This window comes from Sinocyclocheilus rhinocerous, unplaced genomic scaffold (genome assembly GCF_001515625.1).
Source record: "Sinocyclocheilus rhinocerous isolate Xijiao unplaced genomic scaffold, SAMN03320098_v1.1 scaffold352, whole genome shotgun sequence".
NCBI classification, from domain to species: domain Eukaryota; kingdom Metazoa; phylum Chordata; class Actinopteri; order Cypriniformes; family Cyprinidae; genus Sinocyclocheilus; species Sinocyclocheilus rhinocerous.
The window spans coordinates 861,370-881,861 of NW_015642448.1; the positions used below are offsets into that span (position 1 = coordinate 861,370).

The window sequence follows — 20,492 nt, forward strand, 5'->3', positions numbered from 1 at the left end:
CTTGTATAAAACTTTACAAGGTTCAGTTTGTAAGCATTTTTACAGCATTTATAAATCTAGTGTTACTTAATATTCTATGGTAAAAAAATAAAGACATTTACAAAAGATTTCTATTTCAAATAAATACTGTTCTTTTGAACTTCCTATTCATCCATGAATAAAAAAAAAAAAAATTCCCACTGTTTCCACAAAAATAAAACTGTTTTTGACATTGATAATAATAGGAAATATTATATAAACACCAAATCACCATATTAAAATAATTTCTGAAGGGTCATGTGACACTAAATACTGGAGTAATAGCTGCTGAAAATTCAGCTTTGCCATCATATTTATATACAGTACAAACCACCCTCCCCCCCCAAAAATACACCGCGCTCTAATGTTCTCATGGCTACAATTCACATAAAATTTATACGCATTTTTTATTCATACATTTTTTTTGAAATGTTCAAAACTACCCAACAGCAGCATTCCGTATGTTAAGAATGAACAATCCAGTTTGTTTTTGGTGCATCTGAAGTTCTAAAAAATGAAAAATTCTACAATTTAAGATCTTAGTTTGTGATGCAACAGTAGATTTCGGTACATTCAAACATACAGATCCTTCACTAGGCTCTTAAAAACCCCACCTTCCTCACTAGTGTTATAGAAAAACGCTTCTCCCTAGTCCGATCAGGCACGATAATAACAGGCTACTCTGATTACCCACTTTCCACAATCGCAGTGCCACCAACACGCTAACAAATACGTCCCAACCATATTTTTTTTTAATGCAGTTTATCATACATTTTTATACTTTTTTTAGTCAATATGTTTTCATTTTTGTGCAGGAAAAAATATAGAATGAACGATTTTAGGATGTGTAAAATAGGATATATATTTATACATGTCTATATATAGTGCAAATCAACTACACATTGAAACTAACGATAAGGAGAACCGAAGCAACTAAGCCAATCACTAATTAAATATATTCTCATATATATTTATAGTCTATGTTTTAACATATAATGTGATCAAATATAAATACTTTATTCATATACGTACATATAGGGTAGATATCTCTCTTTTTCTGTCAGCTATATACATATCATGACTACATTTAGCTGAAATGGTAAATAGCTGGGCAGCAGGAGTGAAACTGCAATGCAGTGCTGCAGCCACCGACGAACACACACACACACACACACACACACACACACACACACACACACACACTCACACACACACTCTCTTAAAATGAGCCTGATGGCACAGGAGCAGAGGTCTGTCGCTCGTACAATAGGTAATCTGAAGCCTCAGACCTTTGTGTCAGCGTCTGCAGTCCATGCAATGACACAAACCTCTGCTCTACCATGGAATGTGCTTCTAGAATCGCCCTTGGGGCTGAACAGTCGAGAGAAAAGAAAACAGACAAACATGAAGAAAATGCATCACACACACCAAAAACGCCACTGTCCTTAGAGAGAGAGGAAGAGATACCTGAGATCCAGACGTCACAAACCTTCCCACCCTGTTTCATAAACCCAACCCACAAAAACCCTTGAAGAATCTCATGCTGCAAACGCTTCAGTTGTTTCGCCCCACGGATGTAGTAGTGTAAAATTCAAGGTGGCAGATAAAGGGCATTTAAAGTAAAAAAAAAAAAAAGAAAGAAAAATAATAGAAATGTTCTCTTGCTTGGGATGTCAGGAATCCACCTGTGAGTCCAGTTGAGGGGTGTATCGCTACCGCCCTGATGATTTCGCACAGCATGAGTATTATGAGCGCTTGCTGGGTAAAAAAAAAGAAAAAGGAAACAACAACACGTCAGTATTCTCTGCCCACGCGGGAGTGTCGGGCGTGCGGGTATTAGACAGTGCAGGTAGATATTTTTTAAGACTAGCTAACACACTACGCCTGATACATCACTAAATTAGCTGCAGTCCCTTCGGAGAGACGTTTTAGAAAACGAAACGACATGACAGCACATCTTTTGACACAAAGTGATCTTTGCCCGTACGGTAGAAGTAGCCCTTTTGCTCTGATCTCGCAGCTTCCCAAATCCGTCCTCGGTTATTACGCAGGATGAGGCAAAACTGGCGCTGGACGAGTGTAAAAAGGCCACTCCTACGGATGTCGTCATCTAAGTGCAAAATATACCATGCTCCGGTAGGTTAGCTAACTGGTCAGGTGACCCAGCCCTGTGTCTGGACGGTACAGTTTTGATTGAAGGAACGTAAAGGGCTGCGTAAGACAGCCTGGGTGCGATTGTCCCAGAGTTCGGGAGTGACTAGGCAGTGGGTGTGGTATGGTACACATTCTTCATCTGGCTGTGAGGTCTTTAAGGTTCTCTTGAGGGTCTTTCGGGAATGGGAATGTCTCAAATCGAGTGCCTCTCTCCAGGATGGTGGGATGGGAGTGAAGGCAAATGGATGGGAAGATCTGATTGGACGAAGGCGAGGGGATTGGTGAAGAAGGTCAGCCTTGAGAGGGCGGAGCCTTGGTTGGCCTTTTCTCCCAGTTAGTGCTGCATACATGAGGTCTGGTTGGTGGACGGCACATCCAAAGTCCAATACTTTCTTCGTGCTTCCTCCTCTTGACTGGATTCGTCAGAGCAAGAGAAAGACCGTTTGGGTCACAAAGGAGACAACACCGTTCAAGTATTAGAGGAGGACCTGGCTGAAGGTGATTGGAGGTACAGGTTGAAGTGGTGGGAGATGAGTGGCTGAGGAACCCGGGGTGATCTGTGCTCTTATAGACTGCAGCCCAGCACTGGGCTCTTCTCCTGAGGGTTGGCGAGGCGACGGAGACTGGCACTGGAATAGCCTTCATCGCTGCAGCTACTGCGCAAGCTTCCCTGCTCGTCCGAGTCACTTACGCTGCTGGTGGTCCATTCCAGATCTCCCAGCAGATAGTCTGTTCCTTCCACGTCAACATCCACATCTTCTGTAAAGCAAACACAAGGAAAAAAAATGTTAGGGTTGTTTGGTGGATGCTTCCTCTTTATCATTCCAATGTGTGTAGAGCATCAAAGTGAAAACTAAAAATGATGAAAACTGTGAAAAATTATGATTAATTGCGATTAGATATTTTAATTAACAGCCCTAATATGATGGTATATTGTGAATGCAAAGTAAATCACGTTGGGGTAAAAAGTATCCGCCAAACAACTAAAGTAGGGCAGCAACAACATACTGACAGCATCGAGAATCATTGATAATGAAAGTAATTTACAGATTTCATTATCAATTGTTGTGACGTCGCTATATAATAGTGTAAAAATACCATTTACAAACATGAACATTTTATTTTAACAATTTATATGATCATATTGTATTATAAAAGTGTATATATTATATCCTTAGGATTGTTTGGCAGATATTCCCTCTTTATCCTTCCTATGGCTGCAGTGCATCTCAAAACTGAAAAATTATGAAAAACTATAAAAAAAATTATGAGATTAATCAACAAATTTCATTATCAGTAAGCTGAGTCTATGCACCGTGTACAAAAAAGTGCTATCAGTGACATCACCATACTACAGCGGAAAAAATACATTTATGTGGAAAACATTTACAAAGGTGTTGAAATCCTAGCAGAAGATTATTTGATGTTAACATTTTATAATATAATATATTTATATTATATTATTTCCACTTAAATATTAAACAATAATAAACTTATAATATATTATTTACACTTGAATAATAAACATTAACCAGTTTTTTTTATATAATTTAGTGATTTATTGGATGATTTTTAAAAATAAAATACAGAAAATGAAATTTTTATTCAATTAATCAAGAAATGACCAATAGGTTGATCAATTATCACAATAATTGTTATGCAGCTCTAGACTAGATGTAAAGGTAAAAACAAGACATTTGCAAACCACCGAAACTACAAAGGTTTGACGGATGATGTTAACACAGATGTCTGACAGTGTGTATACACTGCAATCAAGTGGTGCGACATGACAAACAAGACTGATCACGTTCTAATCAATGAAGCCATCAACAGTGTACACTAAAAAGTTAGCTTTGTTGATTATAAAGAGCAAGCTGCTTTTGTTCTGATGTGTCATTCTGCTTGCCTGTCATCTATATTAACATCATTTGTCAAACTTTCCTGGATAATCCTTGTCTTTTGTTACATACGCATAGTACAGTCACCCAACTTTATGTTGCATTTGTTTCTTTAATATTAAAAAATCTATTCACATGCACATCATTTAAAATTGTGTGGAAACGGCATGGTGCGAGCTGTAATTTCATTTAAAAAATTGTTTTCGGTCGATTGTTATTAAGGTTATAGCATTTTCATGTGCATTTTGAAGAGTGCTACGTTTAGTCAATCTGGCCCATTATCTCCATGGCAACATTCCAATTTAGGTGTTAAAGCATTCATCATGGTGCTGCATGCTACAGTCTGTCTACGTGCCATCTGTTTGTAGGACAGGCCACAGCATATACAAAATAAATTCCTCAAGACAATTACTTGTGTCAGTTCTGGGAAAAATCATGCAGACTTCCTGTATGATCATCAAACCTCCACTGTGTGTCTGCTAGGGGTTGCACCGACTAATCGACTTCAATGCTCTGCCATGACGCTTTAAGCTTGACATCGACTAGTCGCTGGTCCTATAGAGGGCGCAACAGGATAAGAAATCTTTGAAGGACTTCCACATTTACGCTCCGTTTCCAAACAGTTCAAATGACAAATAAATGCATACTCTGAAAGTGCTCCACAAGACGTGTGATTATATTACGGGATGCTCGAAATTGAACGGGAGAATGCACGTTTTAAACAGCTTATTGTACAGATAAGTTAATCGCCGTTCTAATCTAATGCTGCAAGTGAACCTGAATCTTGTGTGTGACAGTACATGGCAGTGTACAGTTCTGTAAATGACAACCGGTTCTAGGTAGAAGCATTTCCACTAAAAAAACCTTTTAGAAGCAAGGGCTTCTGGGTATTTTTAAAGAGTTCTTAGAAGCCTCACAAATGGATCTTACATATTAGACCTTCTTGTGTTCAAGTTAAATAATGCACGTATGCCAACGTGACATAAATGCATAAAAACAAGTCCAGAGACGTGTTTTGTGTCATTTTAAGTTAGCTAACTATTTAAATTATTAAAATAAAGGACTATCATGTTTCGACATGTTGCAAAAGTTCACATCCATCCACATTTGTTTGACTTAATTTGACCTAAAAATATTTAAAACAGCTAGTTCATATACAGTGGGGCAAAAAAGTATTTAGTCAGCCACCAATTGTGCAAGTTCTCCCACTTAAAAAGATGAGAGAGGCCTTATGGAATGTTATGATTTGCAATTGCTACTTTTTTAATCAAGCTCAGGCAATCCACATCTGTCATAAAAAGTGCCCGGATAAACTAATATAATGACTAGACCATTTAGTTGGCTGGTATTTAGCCATTCTGAGATTATTGGCTCTGGCCACTAAAATCCTATATTGGCTGACTACTACAAAGATGTAAATCATGGGGAAAAATTTGTCAAAATGCTTTAAATTACAGTTTTATATCTAATGTTTAATGCAATGATGCATTTAAAAATGCTCCAAGCAATATCTACTTATTTTTTCTATTTAGAACTGTTTTTATTTACACAAACGTTCACACATGTAACTATAATTAGGCCTAGAACGTCATGTGAGCTCTCATGCGAAGTTAAATCCTCTCAAAAATAAATCTTCTAGGTAGAATATGGTAGTGGTACCTACATCTAGAAGTATTTTAAAGGCAGTTTTTACACTTGGATTTAATCTTTGGTCCAAACTACAGATTAACAAATCAAATTCATAGTAGGGCTGTGCGATTAATCGAAATCGTCATAAAATTGCGATTTGAGCGTGCGCGATTTCTAAATCGCTTTATAGCACGATTTTCCGCACCCCCGACCTCCCGCAGTATGCTATCTGAATAGGGCTGCACGATAAATCGCATGCGATATTTAACGCGCATCTTGTCAGAAAGCCGGTTCTGTAATCAGCGGTAAATCTCCATCACGTGCGTGCTTTCACATTGAGCAGCATTAACTACACAGAGCCGTTGTTCACTGACGAGCTGCGCAAAAACCTTTACTTAGTGATTATTTTGCCTTATGTCTGTTCTAGAGACATGTTACAGCTTTTTGATAAAACTCTAATTGGTTTTCTTTTGGAAATATGTTTCAAATTCACACTGAATGCATTTATGACTGTAAAGCATGTCTGTCTGTGTCAAAACCGTGATTAAAATCGAAATCGCAAAATTGATCAAAGAAATCTTGATCAAGATTTTTTTTGTCCATATCGCACAGCCCTAATTCATAGGCTACTCTGGGATTAAATGTTTACCAGCCCAAATTGTTAACCATTAAGCTACCAAAACCCATTAATTAATGTATGCATCTGGCTCCACTACAAATATGTTTTTGTCAGTTTCATTAATACAAACAGTGGAGAGAAATGTGGGAACTGTCTTCAGTTTGAAACATATGACCTGTTTTACTTCCATGGCTCTGAGTTATGGAGCACACATGCTAAACCGTGTGTTATCTGTTACTTTTAGATGTTTCTAAGACTTTTATACAAGACTTATATACCTTGGTCGGAGTCAGATTTGTCTGAAGAGATGGTGGAGCCCATGCTGTCCATGCGAGTGCGCTCCACACCCAGCTGCTCCAGGCGTCTGTGCAGGTGCCTTCGTTCTCTTTGCAGCTGGTCTATAGTGTGCTGGGCCTTTCTCTCGCTATCCTCCAACCTCTGCAAAGACACAGACATGTTTAAAGTCTTATTAGAAAATGCATAGTGCTGCTTCTACAATCTGATTGGATGCACCACATTCAAAGCCGCTATAAAATAAGTGGTGCCTAACAACACCATTTAACTGTGGTAAAATCACAGTAACTACCTCTTGTGACTTACTGCTTTAATATCAGATCACTGCATTTTGGTCTTCTGAGAATCTTCTAATGTTTTCATGCCACCAAACAATATTACCCACCAATGGGATGTTGGCACATACCTTGATGTGATCCTTAGCCCTCATAAGTAGGCTGAGGGTTGTGTGCCTGTTTGAGTCTGGTCCTAAGGGCACGAGGGATTTCAAGCGTTCCAAACACAGTCGTAAATGTGCCCTCCTGGGTTGGTGACGTGAGGAAAAGAAAGACAGAGAGTGAGTCATAAAAGCAATTCACAACACTTTCAATAAGCAGTAGCAACAACATGAATCATAAAAATAAGGAGAATGCGACTACGATCTGCAAAGTTAACACATTTCAGTTTGTTCCTCACATAAAGGTGGATTAAGAATTCAAAAGACTTGGAGTATAATGCATGAGTCATATCGAGTAGTTTTATCATACTTTTATGGTGCTTGTGTGACCTTTTTGAAGCTTTAAAGCTCTTTATAATTGCAAGGCGGAAAACAAGCACAAACAAACTCATTCTTCAAATATTATCCTTTTTCTATTACACAGAAGAAAAAGTCATGAGATTTGGACCTAAAATGATTTTTGGATAAACAATTTTTTAATAATATGAAATGCTAAGCATGCCAATTAAAACAAAGCCCATGAATGTAGTAAAAAACTGTAAAATACATCAAGACATTCATTCTGACATTCACATCTAATGGTATGAATCTAACAAATAAATGTTATTCAAATAAGGATCGTTAAATTGATCCTCCAAACGCTACTCTAGCTTCCTCCGTTTCTTGTGCGTGCCAGCAGGATTCACAGCTGCTGGGGTGTGGTGATGATAGGTGCCAGCAGCCACATGACCTGTTACGCAACCTGCCAGAAACTGCAGACTGCTTTGCTTTGCTGCTGTATTTGTACGGAGGCGTGGGTCACAACCCAGCTATTTTACTGCTGCTTCTCAGCGGCTGAGTATGAACGTCTGTGTGTTAGCAATGTGTGTTCTGCCAACAGATAAGTGTGTGCGTGTTGGCTGTGGGCAGCTCTTTGTAAGCTACTATAGTTAATCATGTATTCATTTAAATATAGAGAATATAACAAGAGGATGTCAAATGAAAGGAGTAATTTTGCCATATGCAAATGATGGGCAGATCATGCAAATTGGGAGATCATAAACACAGAACTGCTGTGAAAACTAAACTAAAATACTATTCCGACCTTATAGAAAGAAGATTTAAAACGTACAAATAACAATTATTCCAGTTGTACTAAAATACACACTAAAATAGCTATAATGTGAAAAAAAAAATGCTTCACTTTGCGACTGTACTGCTGCAAAAAAAATAATGGTAATAATATTTCAAATAATATATTAATTATACATTTTCATTTATAAAAATTATCTTAAAAATAATTTAAAAAAAAAATGAATGTTAAAAACAGATTTATACTTCTTGGTTTTATATAAACAGGTATATACAGTAAAACCAAAATTTATTCAGTCACCTCCAACATTTCACACATTATCACAGTTTATTCGCTATAGTTTGGAAAATGGTAATAAAATATGAGTTAAACTGTGTCAGAACAAATTAATCTTGATAATGTCTGATAACACTTAAGCAAAACATGGTCAGTTCAAAGTGTCTGAATAATTTTTGGCCTAAATTTTTATAAATTTTACTGATAGTCCACTATATGAAGAATTTTTGGGTATAATATGCCACAGTTTACTTTATTTTGCTATCCTCACTTACATAAATGAACTATAGTGTCCTGCACCCACTAGTAAAAAAATATAAAAAATTATATCTGGTGTCTGAATAATTTTTGGTTTGACTATATATATATATATATATGTATATATATACACACACACACACACACACACACAAATAAGGAAATGCACAATTGCATTAAAATGACATTGAGGCCAACTGTATTTTTTCATGAATGTTGCTGCTGCAGTTCAAGGCTAGTTTAAAGCAAATCATTAAAATGAATGTGCAAACACAGGGTAATAGAGAGCAATACCTTACTGCTAAAGGACAGGTTGTGTGTACACCTGCCTCTCCAGTGAGACACAAATATTCGTACACAAACATTCACTGAAGAACACACCCAGACAAAGGGTAATGTTTGCACCACTGCTCGTCGCTTTCATATAGAGTCCGAAGGTTGGGAATACTATTACATAACTTCAGAATCCGCCACCAAAGTGGTGACATAACCTAAGTGGCCTGGTGTTTGTTAAGCAAATACAGACTGCGTGTGCCATCCGACATTTACACACAAAGAGTGTTGCTGTCACAGGGTCAGTCACAGTGCGCTCAGATTTGTTTCGCTTTCTCATTGCTTTCTCTCCTCATACAATTTTGTTCAAAAGTTTAGAGTCGATAAGATTTCTTTTATTAAGCAAGGATATATTAAATTGATCAAAAGGGACATTTAAAATGTTTAAAATGATTTCTATTTCAAATAAATGCTGTTCTTTTGAACTTTCTATTAATTAAAGGAATAGTTCATCCAAACCTGAAAATTTGCATAAGATGTACTCATCCTCAGGCCATCCAAAATGTAGATGAGTTTATTTTTTCATTATTTCATCAAATTCAGCATTACTGTATATCATTAGCTCACCAATGGATACTCTGCAGTGAATGGGTGCCATCAGAATGAGAGTCCAATCAGCCGATAAAAATATCACAATAATCCACAAGTGCTTCACATGATTCCAGTTGATCAATTAAAGGGGTCATATGATGCTGCTAAAAAGAACATTATTTTGTGTATTTGGTGTAATGAAATGTGTTTATGCTGTTTAAAGTTAAAAAAACACATTATTTTCCACATACTGTACATTATATCATTTACCAGTGTTTTAACTTAAAACCATTGCTTCTGGCCAAAATACCAGTCCTTAATCCATAATAACGGTTCCTCCAGTGAAAAAGTTCATCCCCTTGTCCTCTCACATCAAAATCCACCGACATATTTGTTTATAACTGTTTTGGGCTGTTTTTGCTTATAAACAGTGCTTGATCTGTGCATATTTCTCTCCTCATTCAGACTAGATGAATTTTCACTGGAGAAAGCAAAATTATGAATAGAAGACGCTAGGGGTGACCCCGAATAGTCGAAGATTCGATGCTATATTCCTGCTTTTACTGTATTTTTAACCCTTTGAGGTCGGCAAACGTGCCCGTGTGTTCAGTGGCATTTTTTCCTGATAACGCCGAAAAGAACTTAAATTGGAGGATAGCATTTCTAACAAGCTATTTTTTTTATTACTTGCAATAGTTATTGTGACATAACTTGTACACATTTTACTAGTTTTTCCCAAACTATAATTCCTGACTAAAATGCATGAAATCAAGTGAAACATTCTGAAATGTTTCCATTCGTTACATCTGAATATCGTACAACGCAAGGATGTTTTTTAATGTTCTGTAAAATATAAAACAATACTATGTAAAAGAAATACGACTGTTTAGACTGTAACACTATGAATGTTAGCGTGTTAAGAATGTTTAGACCAGGGTTCCTCAAATCTTGCACTGGAGGACCAATGAGCTTGAACCCTGCTCAAACTCACCTACCTGTGATTTCTAATGATCCTGAAGACATTGATTAGCATGCTCAGGTGTGTTTGATAAGGGTTAGAGCTAAACTCTGCAGGGAAGTGGATCTCGTGGGCCAGATTTGAGGAGCCCTGGTTTAGACCAGTGGTTCCCAACCCTGGTCCTGGAGGCACCCCAACACTGCACGTTTTGCATGTCTCCTTAATCAAACACACCTGATTCAGATCATCAGCTCATTAGTAGAGACTCCAAGACCTGAAACTGGTGTGTCAGAGAAAGGAGACATGCAAAATGTGCAGTGTTGTGGTGTCTCCAGGACCAGGGTTGGGAACCACTGGTTTAGACCAATGTTTACTGTGAAATACTCTGTCCGCGAATATCTGTTTTGTTAAATGTATTTTCTCAGATATAAAATGTTCTGTTTATATTGTATGATAATACATACAAAGCATTATTGTTTGTGACTACAAAATCAAGTTTTTTTGGTAGTTATGAGTAGGCAATATTTGTGATTGCTAATGTAATAATATAGTTGCTCCTGATATCACCATGCTAACAGATGTTTTTTTTTTGGTGACCAGATACCTTGAAGACTTCACTTCAAACTGTTTTTCTCTGAGAGTGCTGTACCAACATCAGATGTTCAACTACACTGGGCTGATATTCTACGTCAAAATGGTAAAATAAGCTCCATGACTACCGATGATGGAGCTGTTTTTTATTGAATCCATGGAAAGAAGCAGCAAACACTTTGGAAATACCAGGTATGGTTTGGTTTACTTGTTTCAACAGTTGAACAGGATCTGTTTCAGGAATGGCACAAAGGTGTGTGACTGTTCAAGTCTCTGTGTTTAGATCAGTGTGCTCAATAATGTGTCTTTGACCTTCATTATGTACATTTTGATTATACTGTGTTGTAAATAAAATACAAATAATCAAAAACCCCATTGTTTTAATCTTCTCACATTCTTTCTTACCTGCCTCACAGTCACAGTCACTCTGATGGGCCATTAGGGGAGGACCCTTTGTCTTTCAGGTGCCTATCACATAAATATATTCATGGCCATTGTCACTCCCTCACATACGGCCTTTCTAACACAAAACATGTCTTACAAAAGTTAAATCAAATTTTTTTTTTGTGTGTGAATGAGAGGGCAGAATGATTTTTCACTAACCACACCAACCTTATTTTCAGCAAACCTTATTTGCTCAGAAATACAAACATGTACAGCTTACATATTCTTGTAGCACAGTTTGTGCTGAATACAGTGTAATCAGTCTTTAGCCATTAATATGTTTTTAAGATACTGAAAAAATGTCAGTGCATGTCAAAACTTCTCCAGCCTTGCTGGAGCCTTGGTGAGCAAAGAGATTTCTTTTAAAAACATTAAAAAAATTACACTGACTCCAAACTTTATATATGTATATGGAAAAGCTTATTCCCAGTCAGGAGTCACGACATGCCATGTCTCTGTACAAAAAAGACCACCCCAGTTCTGTTGGACACTGTGTATCTGTTCAACCATGATCCTTTAATCGGGTCACCCTCTCTTTATTTGAGCCATATGACTTTTAGCATAAATCACCATCCTCTACCAGCCTTTGACATCTGACCTCTAAGTAATTGTCTTAACCCCACTGGAGAACTGTACACGCCATGTGTATGTGTGGCGACCTGGAGCTCAGGTTACACATCTAAAACCTCTCTCAAGACAAACAGGCATGCATGGGTATGCAAAGTCCAACTTGAGAACAAACACATCGCCTCGAAGGCAAACCTAACCTGTGGTTCTGATAGAGATGGTGTGTGTCTGCTATTGTGGCTGCTGTTGACAGAATGAACACAGCAGCTGTTTGCGTATTCTAACCGGCAACTATAAAAAAACAGCCTTTTGCTCTGCCTATAGGGTGAGCGTGTATGACATGTGGCCCATAACTGGTGCAGGGTGAAAATGCATGGCATGTGTGACATTGAGGTCACTGGGACAGTTTCACATGATACAAGTGTGTGACATTTTACATGACACTGATTCACCCCAAAAGCTGGATTTCTGGTACCGGTACTTATAAAACTTACAAGTAAAATTTGACAAAGAACTCAGTGCAGTATATATATACTAGTAGACTATATATATATATATATATATATATATATATATAGTAGACATTATAGACTCTCTCTCTCTCTCTCTCTATATATATATATATATATAGTCTATAATGACTATTATCATGATAGAAATTGTTATTGTAAAAAAAAAACTCCAATCATGAAATAAGATTTTGGTCATATTTCCCACCCCTAGCTCATGCTCTCTTATCCTTTTAGCTTATTCAATTACTTTTCCTGTTGGTTTATGTTTTTGTCTTGGTATTGATTCAAGAGTAGTAGTATCGAGATATTTTAGTCAGGTATCGTATCGAAATCAAAATTTTGGCATCGTGACAACATTATCCCTAAACAATAAATTCCTCTAACAAATAGATTTACAGTAAAGAAGTCATTAGGGAAATTATATATCATACTATTTAACTGAAATGATTTTGGTACACTACTACTCAAAAGTCTGGGGTTGGTAAGATTTTTCAGTGTTTTTGAAAGAAGTCACTTAAGCTAACCAAGGCTGCATTATTTGCCCAAAAAATAGAGTAAAAACTGTAACATTGTGAAATATGATTACAATTTAAAATAACACTTTTCTATTTTAATATATATTTAAAATGTAATTTATTCATGTCATTGCTCCAGTCTTCAGTGTCACATGATCCTTCAGAAATCATTCTAATATGCTGATTTGCTGCTCAAGAAACATTTCTTATTATTACCCATGTTGAAAACAGTTGAGCAGCTTAATATTTTTGTGAAAACGGTGATAATTTTTTTCAGTATTCTTTGATGAAAAACAAAAGAACAGCATCTTTAGAAATCATTATAAATGTCTTTATTGTCACTTTTGATCAATTTAAATTAAATTAAATTGCTAAATTAAAGAATTAAATTCTTTAAAAAATAAAGATCTGATCCCAAACTTTTGAATGGTAGTGTAGATCTGCTAACCAATCATTCGACTTGAAAGTCGAACAATGATGTGACTGATTGTTACAATATAACCAGTACACAAATATTCATAGCTAGTTACTCCTTACTTGTATAGAACATATTTCAACAAAACATACAGTTCAGCTTATTTACAACATCATAAACTGACTTTGATGTAATGACAAATGACAACTAAATTCATAGTAATTAATTCACACATAAATTATATAAATATAAAATAAAATGTACATAAAATAATATAAAATAAAATAAAATAAATCTCTACCAAGTAAAAGAGATGGGATCAGGAATGAGTCAGATTCATACTCACATCGTCCACACAAGCACTACCTTCTAGGCCATAGTACTACACTTGTTATATTTTTTTGAACCAAAGAGGTTCACGACCACATGAATCATTACTACACAGCCGTGCTGGTTTCACATCAGACATGTTGCCCATTTATTCAAATCTGCATCACAAATGCACTCCCACTCAAGTAGCTTTATGAATATCAGCCCTGGACTCCATTTTGAAACAAAAGCAGAGACATGGGGAGCCTCGCTTTCCTTCTTTGGCTGGATTTTTTTCTAAACAGGAGATGAAAGCCGCCCTTCAGAAATGAACAGCGGCTCAGTTGTCCGGAGCACTGTGACCTCTGAGCTTTGGACAAGTTTGGTCTGATGTACACAGAATGAGACACACTTTGCCAAGCACGAATGGGAGTGTAGTGCGACTTAAGCTGAATGCATTGTTAGGAGTTTAAAAGTCAAAGTCCAGACACCCTGGTTTTGCTCATTGCTAAGCCTGACAGCATGTATTATTCAGCGCCTTCGGCAAGCTGAGCTCAGTGTGCGTGCTACCCAAACCATAGAGCGCTGGTGACAGAGACATTAAGCCTGGTTCATTAGCGAGATCTTTCTCGTTCTAAATTTCAGGTCACCCATTTATTGAAGGTTTATCTCTAGGTCAAAGCTGAATGGATACATCATCCGATTGACTGACCTTAATACTTCTCTCTAAGCATTATCTGGGTGCTAGTGGAAAAGGCTCCAAAAAGACTAAAACTAGCCATTTGGTCACATTCCCTGGTTGTTTAGCTTTCAATTACAGAAGTTTAATATTAATCTAATCAGTAAGGATGTAATGAGGTATAATCCTGCAAGTTTACAGATAAGAACTAATGACTGTGACAATGCCATGAAGGTTATATGGACATACCTGTTCTTCTCCATTTCGTTGTGTGTAGACCTGCAGAGACATAAAGACAGAGATGTTAGGAATCACTGTGCTTATTCTTTTTTATCTACACTAACAATTAGCACTTGGCAGATGCTTTTATCCAAAGCAACATACATCGGATTGGGAATTCCTTGGGAATCAAATCCATGATCTCTGCGTTGCTAGCTCCATGCTTTACTGTTTGAGTTAGAGGAATGCACACTAAAGGGATAGTCATTAATGACATTATTTATTTACCATCATGCCACTCCAAACAAGTATGAATTTCTTTCTTCTATTGAACACAGAAGAGAGATATTTTGAAAAATGCTGCCACTAACCACTTTCGGATCCCATTGACTTCCATAGTATTTTTGTATATACTATAGACGTCAGCAGGACCCGAAACCTACAGAAGGACAGAATTTTCATCTTTGGGTGGACTATACCTTTAATAATGTTGCATCAGTATTATCCTAACCCTATTGCTTAAATTTAGGTTTAGAGATTTGAACAAACCCCTAACCCTAATATTAAACTTCAGCGAGTAACTCGTGCTACAGACATGAATGATACCTCAAATCATGCCGTTTAGAAAGGAGAGGTGCTTTAATTCTTTTCTAAGTGATCAGGCTTGTGATTTTCACCTGGTGGATGATAAAACAGGTGCGAGAGGCTCTTTTGATGTGGACCAACTATATAGCAACTACTGTAAACACTCTAGCAACCATGCTGAAATAACCTGGCAGACACCCACAACACCCTAGCATCATAGTTTACATTTTCTATGGAAAAATGTTAAAAATCTATTTTTTACGTTCAGTCTTTATTTTAACAAGGAAGTGAGAGAGGAAACAGGAAAAGAAAGCAAGAGGGAATGTGATTGACCCAGAACACCCCAGGAACCACATTAGCAACATGCAAAAAATGCACTCAGAACACCTTAGCAACTAAATAGCAACGGCTCTTTTGAGACCAACTATATAGCAACTACTGTAAACACTCTAGCAACCATGCTGAAATAACCTGGCAGACACCCACAACACCCTAGCATCATAGTTTACATTTTCTATGGAAAAATGTTAAAAATCTATTTTTTACATTCAGTCTTTATTTTAACAAGGAAGTGAGAGAGGAAACAGGAAAAGAAAGCAAGAGGGAATGTGATTGACCCAGAACACCCCAGGAACCACATTAGCAACATGCAAAAAATGCACTCAGAACACCTTAGCAACTAAATAGCAACGAATTTCACATTTACCTTATTTCATTTGGTTTTCTAAAAACTGGTCAGAAATCACTAATTAATTGCAATCATTTAATTCTACTGACAGCACTAGTTTTTAACCAACTGACTAAAATAAACATGCCAAAAAATCTTTTTAAATGAGTTTAAAAATATTACAATAATTTTAAAGTAATAATTTTATATTATATAAATATATAAAAATATACATCATATATAAGTGTTTACTCATACATTGTCAACTACCAAAAAGCAAATATTTTACAAATAATATTTCACAATTTATTATTTCTTAACGTAATTTAACAAAATGACAATTCAGAAGCCAATTTCTACATTTTGGAGAAAAATTCATACTTAATATTTTACATATACATTTTTTTAAGTTTTTAAACATAAGAAATAACAGCTTGCAAGGGGATCATTATATCTGGGCACTCTTGGCAGCTAAACATTTAAAACCCCCTGAACTAATCAACAGGCCTCCATGTTCTTAGGATTGAAAGGCACAAAGAGACTGTCCTGTGCTCACTGCTGATTTGAATGTTCAATACAAAGGTGAACTGGTGTCCCTGTGTGTGTGTGTGTGTGTGTGTGTGTGTGTGTGTGCGTGTGGTGTACAGGTACAAACTCCAAAACAGCAGAGGGATTTTAAGGGCCAGTGGGCTTGTTTAGTGGATGCAGGTGTTCCCAAAATGCTAATTGCTGATTGCAAATGTACCCTGTCCTCTCTGTGTGTCTCTCTCTCGCTACGTTCGCAAAAAACATAGAGGCCCTTGGCCCTGCTTAGCAACAGTAACTAAAAACACAAGCCTGAGACACAAGACGGCGGTGGGGGGTAGAGTCCTCACACACCATGTGAATGAAGGCTCACTTCAGAGAGGCCATTTCTAGATCAACAGAAAAGTGAAAGAGAAGCAAAGCTGAGGAGGGCAAGAGAAAAGATGAGGGAAAACAAGACCTCAATAGAAAGAGTCCAATGTCTAGCTTTCACTGCCTTCAAGTCATGACACAATTATCATATTCGGCATACAGGAACGCCACCACAAAGTAATAACAACCATCGGGAGGATGTTTTCTGTTGAAAATGTGAATATTGACTGGAGAATTTTGATTGCTTACATTTTATGTACTGCTGAAAAAGGATCAAACTAGCCCGAAAATATAAGGCGGCAGGTTTATGCAACTAAACCACATTTTATTCTCTGTGGCACCATGAGAACGATCAAATACACCAATTAAGCTTTACTTACACAACTAATGCACATCTTTTGCTCTCAATTTACTGTATTCTTACAAAAAAAAAATCCTTTCTTTGTTGGGAAGTGAAAAAGAGAAAAATACACTACTGTTTCTGAAAAAATTATCTTATGTTCACTAAGGCTGCATTTATTTGATCAAAAATGCTGTAAAACAGTAATACTGTGAAATATTATTACAATTTTAAATAAATATTTTCGATTTGAATATATTTTAAATTGTAATTATATCCTGTGAATAAGAAATGTTTCTTGAGCACCAAATCAGCATATTAGAATGATTTCTGAAGGATGATGTGGCACTGAATGATTATTTGATGAACACAAATGTCAAAACAACAGCATTAATTTGACATTGAAATCTTTTATAACATTATAAATGTCTTTACAGTCATGTTTGATGACTGAGTCCTTGCTGAATAAAAGTACTAACTGACCCTAAACGTTTGAACAGTAGTGGAAATATGAAAGTGAAAAAGAAATACATGAAATCAATGTTATTCCAACAAAAACCACTTGTAAATCACATAAATTATGATTTCCATAGTGAAAAGTAAAATCCAGGAAACGTGATGTTTACTCATACATTGTCAACTACCAAAAAGCAAATATTTTACAAATAATATTTCACAATTTACTATTTCTTAACGTAATTTAACAAAATGACAATTCAGAAGCCAATTTCTACATTTTGGATAAAAATTCATACTTAATATTTTACATATACATTTTTTAAGTTTTTAAACATAAGAAATAACAGCTTGCAAGGGGATCATTATATCTGGGCACTCTTGGCAGCTAAACATTTAAAACCCCCTGAACTAATCAACAGGCCTCCATGTTCTTAGGATTGAAAGGCACAAAGAGACTGTCCTGTGCTCACTGCTGATTTGAATGTTCAATACAAAGGTGAACTGGTGTCGCACTGAATGATTATTTGATGAACACAAATGTCAAAACAACAGCATTAATTTGACATTGAAATCTTTTATAACATTATAAATGTCTTTACAGTCATGTTTGATGACTGAGTCCTTGCTGAATAAAAGTACTAACTGACCCTAAACGTTTGAACAGTAGTGGAAATATGAAAGTGAAAAAGAAATACATGAAATCAATGTTATTCCAACAAAAACCACTTGTAAATCACATAAATTATGATTTCCATAGTGAAAAGTAAAATCCAGGAAACGTGAAGGCAGTATTTCTACATGACAGTAACTCAACACTCTTGTCCAATCAAATCAGTGGACTGGAACAGTATATAAGGTGGATTTGCATAAATGTACACATACACTCCCCAAAACTGTCCAAGAGATTACATGATGAGCACTTGAGCATGGGTCAGAACGTTGAACAGAGCAAACGGAAGACACTGTAAAGAGTACTGGGACTCGAAAGGGAAGCTTGGAAGGATCGTGTCATCTTCTTCACATTCATCCATCCTTCAAACTGACCTCATGACCCCTTCTGCAGTAACCCTCACTCTAAAAATACCTCTGATGTCTGAGCAGAAGATATCTTCTCAAGTCAGCATCTCAAAATCCCTGTACCCCTTTAAAGGAGTAGTTCACTTCCAGAATAAAAAATTCCTGATCATTTACTCACCCCCATGTCCTCAAAGATGTTTATGTCTTTCTGTCTTTAGTCGCAAAGAAATTAAGGTTTTTGAGGAAAACATTCCAGGATTTTTCTCAATAATGGACTTCAATGGTGGCCAAAGGGCTGAAGGTCAAATTGCAATTTCAATGCAGCTTTAAAGGGCTCTACACGATCCCAGCCGAGGAATAGGGGTCTTATCTAGCTAAACAATCAGTAATTTTCTAAAAAAAACAACAACAACAACATTTATATACTTTTTAACCACAAATGCACATCTTGCAGTAGCTCCAACATGCACGTCTGCAAATTTACGCATTACTTAACACTAGAACTACCAAGGCAGTCATTTTGACCGTTTTTAAATTTTAAAATGTAACAACTTTGTTGAAATAAAACCCATATAACTATAAAACCCTGACTTTTCCTAAATGTGTGAATATTTTATTATAACATTGTAATTTTATTAAAATTACAAAACACAAAAGAGTTCTGAGTATTTCTACCTTGAATGGCCAAAGCGGTCAAATTGACCGTTCGCATTACAGAAGGTGTATAATTTCTGCTTTTGCGACTTTTTTCCCGTGGTTGAAGATGCACGTCACTGTTGCCTAGCAACTTTTGTTCTAGTTGTTTTTATATTCTATTGCTAAGCTAAAATTCCTGTTCGTAAAAAGCCGGGTGGACACCTCCAATACAACAACTGCTGTCATTCAATCTGCCACAGTTAGGCTATGTTAGGCTGGAAGACTATAGCCTGGCTGTTATCAATAATAACCTACTTCACTGTTATGACAAAATATCCATAATAATAATAATAATGGCTATTATTATTTTTATGCTAGTGTAATGCTATAGCTAATGTATATAGGCTAATTTTAGCCCCGACAAGACTGATATTGTGAAATAAAACAAACTAATTAGGCTTTTATTTTTAGCAACAGTGACAATGTTTATTATTACCTATACTATCATAACAGATCCATTTATTCATGGATCACGATTCCAGTGGTGGCTGCATAGAATTGTTTCCAATTCATCTGATCCAAACATTTCCAATAACTCCAGAGCGTTGTAAAGTACAAAAGTAAAAATGTATTGAAAAAAATTCACAACATGTTTTATCTACAGAAATATTCTGCTTCAGTTCATATTTGTTGGCATTTAGACGTTCAAATACAACATTTTCACTGCGGTGAAAAACTTTTTTTCTCCCGCTTGCCGGACACAAAACAAGATGCGCACATTCCGGAGCGGTCTACGTAGCTCTTACACAATTAAATATTACAAAAAAATATATATATACACGTCATAAAATATGAAAACAGACATTCAAAGCTTCATTTTAAAAACTCAAAAGAAGCTTCGAATGTAAATATGATATGACAAAAATGGCATTCAGTTCAGTCTCTAGTATGAACGGTCAGAATTACCGCTATGGCCATTCTAGTAGTTATAGAATTCCGGTAGTTCTAGTGTTAATCACTTTGGAAAGGTCACGCGCGGTTAGCTCTTTGTTTGTGTACTCCTGTGTATGACATGGGGGTGAGTAAATTATCAGGAAATTTTTATTCTGGAATTGAACTAATCCTTTAAACTTGCCTTTTAGGAACACAAGAAAACTTCAAAAC

General features: G+C 36.3%; 1 protein-coding gene across 2 annotated transcripts in view; it reads right to left on the reverse strand.

Moving 5' to 3' along the window:
• Positions 1-1,200: 1,200 nt before the first annotated feature.
• Positions 1,201-20,492, reverse strand: part of mxd1 (MAX dimerization protein 1) — a 29,262-nt gene continuing 9,970 nt past the window's right edge. For both annotated transcript variants that reach the window (XM_016572789.1, XM_016572790.1), the window contains exons 3-6: positions 14,758-14,787; positions 7,019-7,133; positions 6,597-6,756; positions 1,201-2,931 (exon numbers count right to left, since the gene is read on the reverse strand). In XM_016572789.1, the coding sequence (XP_016428275.1) occupies positions 2,738-2,931; positions 6,597-6,756; positions 7,019-7,133; positions 14,758-14,787 (499 nt within the window). In that variant the 3' untranslated portion in view covers positions 1,201-2,737. The remainder of the gene's footprint in view (positions 2,932-6,596; positions 6,757-7,018; positions 7,134-14,757; positions 14,788-20,492) is intronic.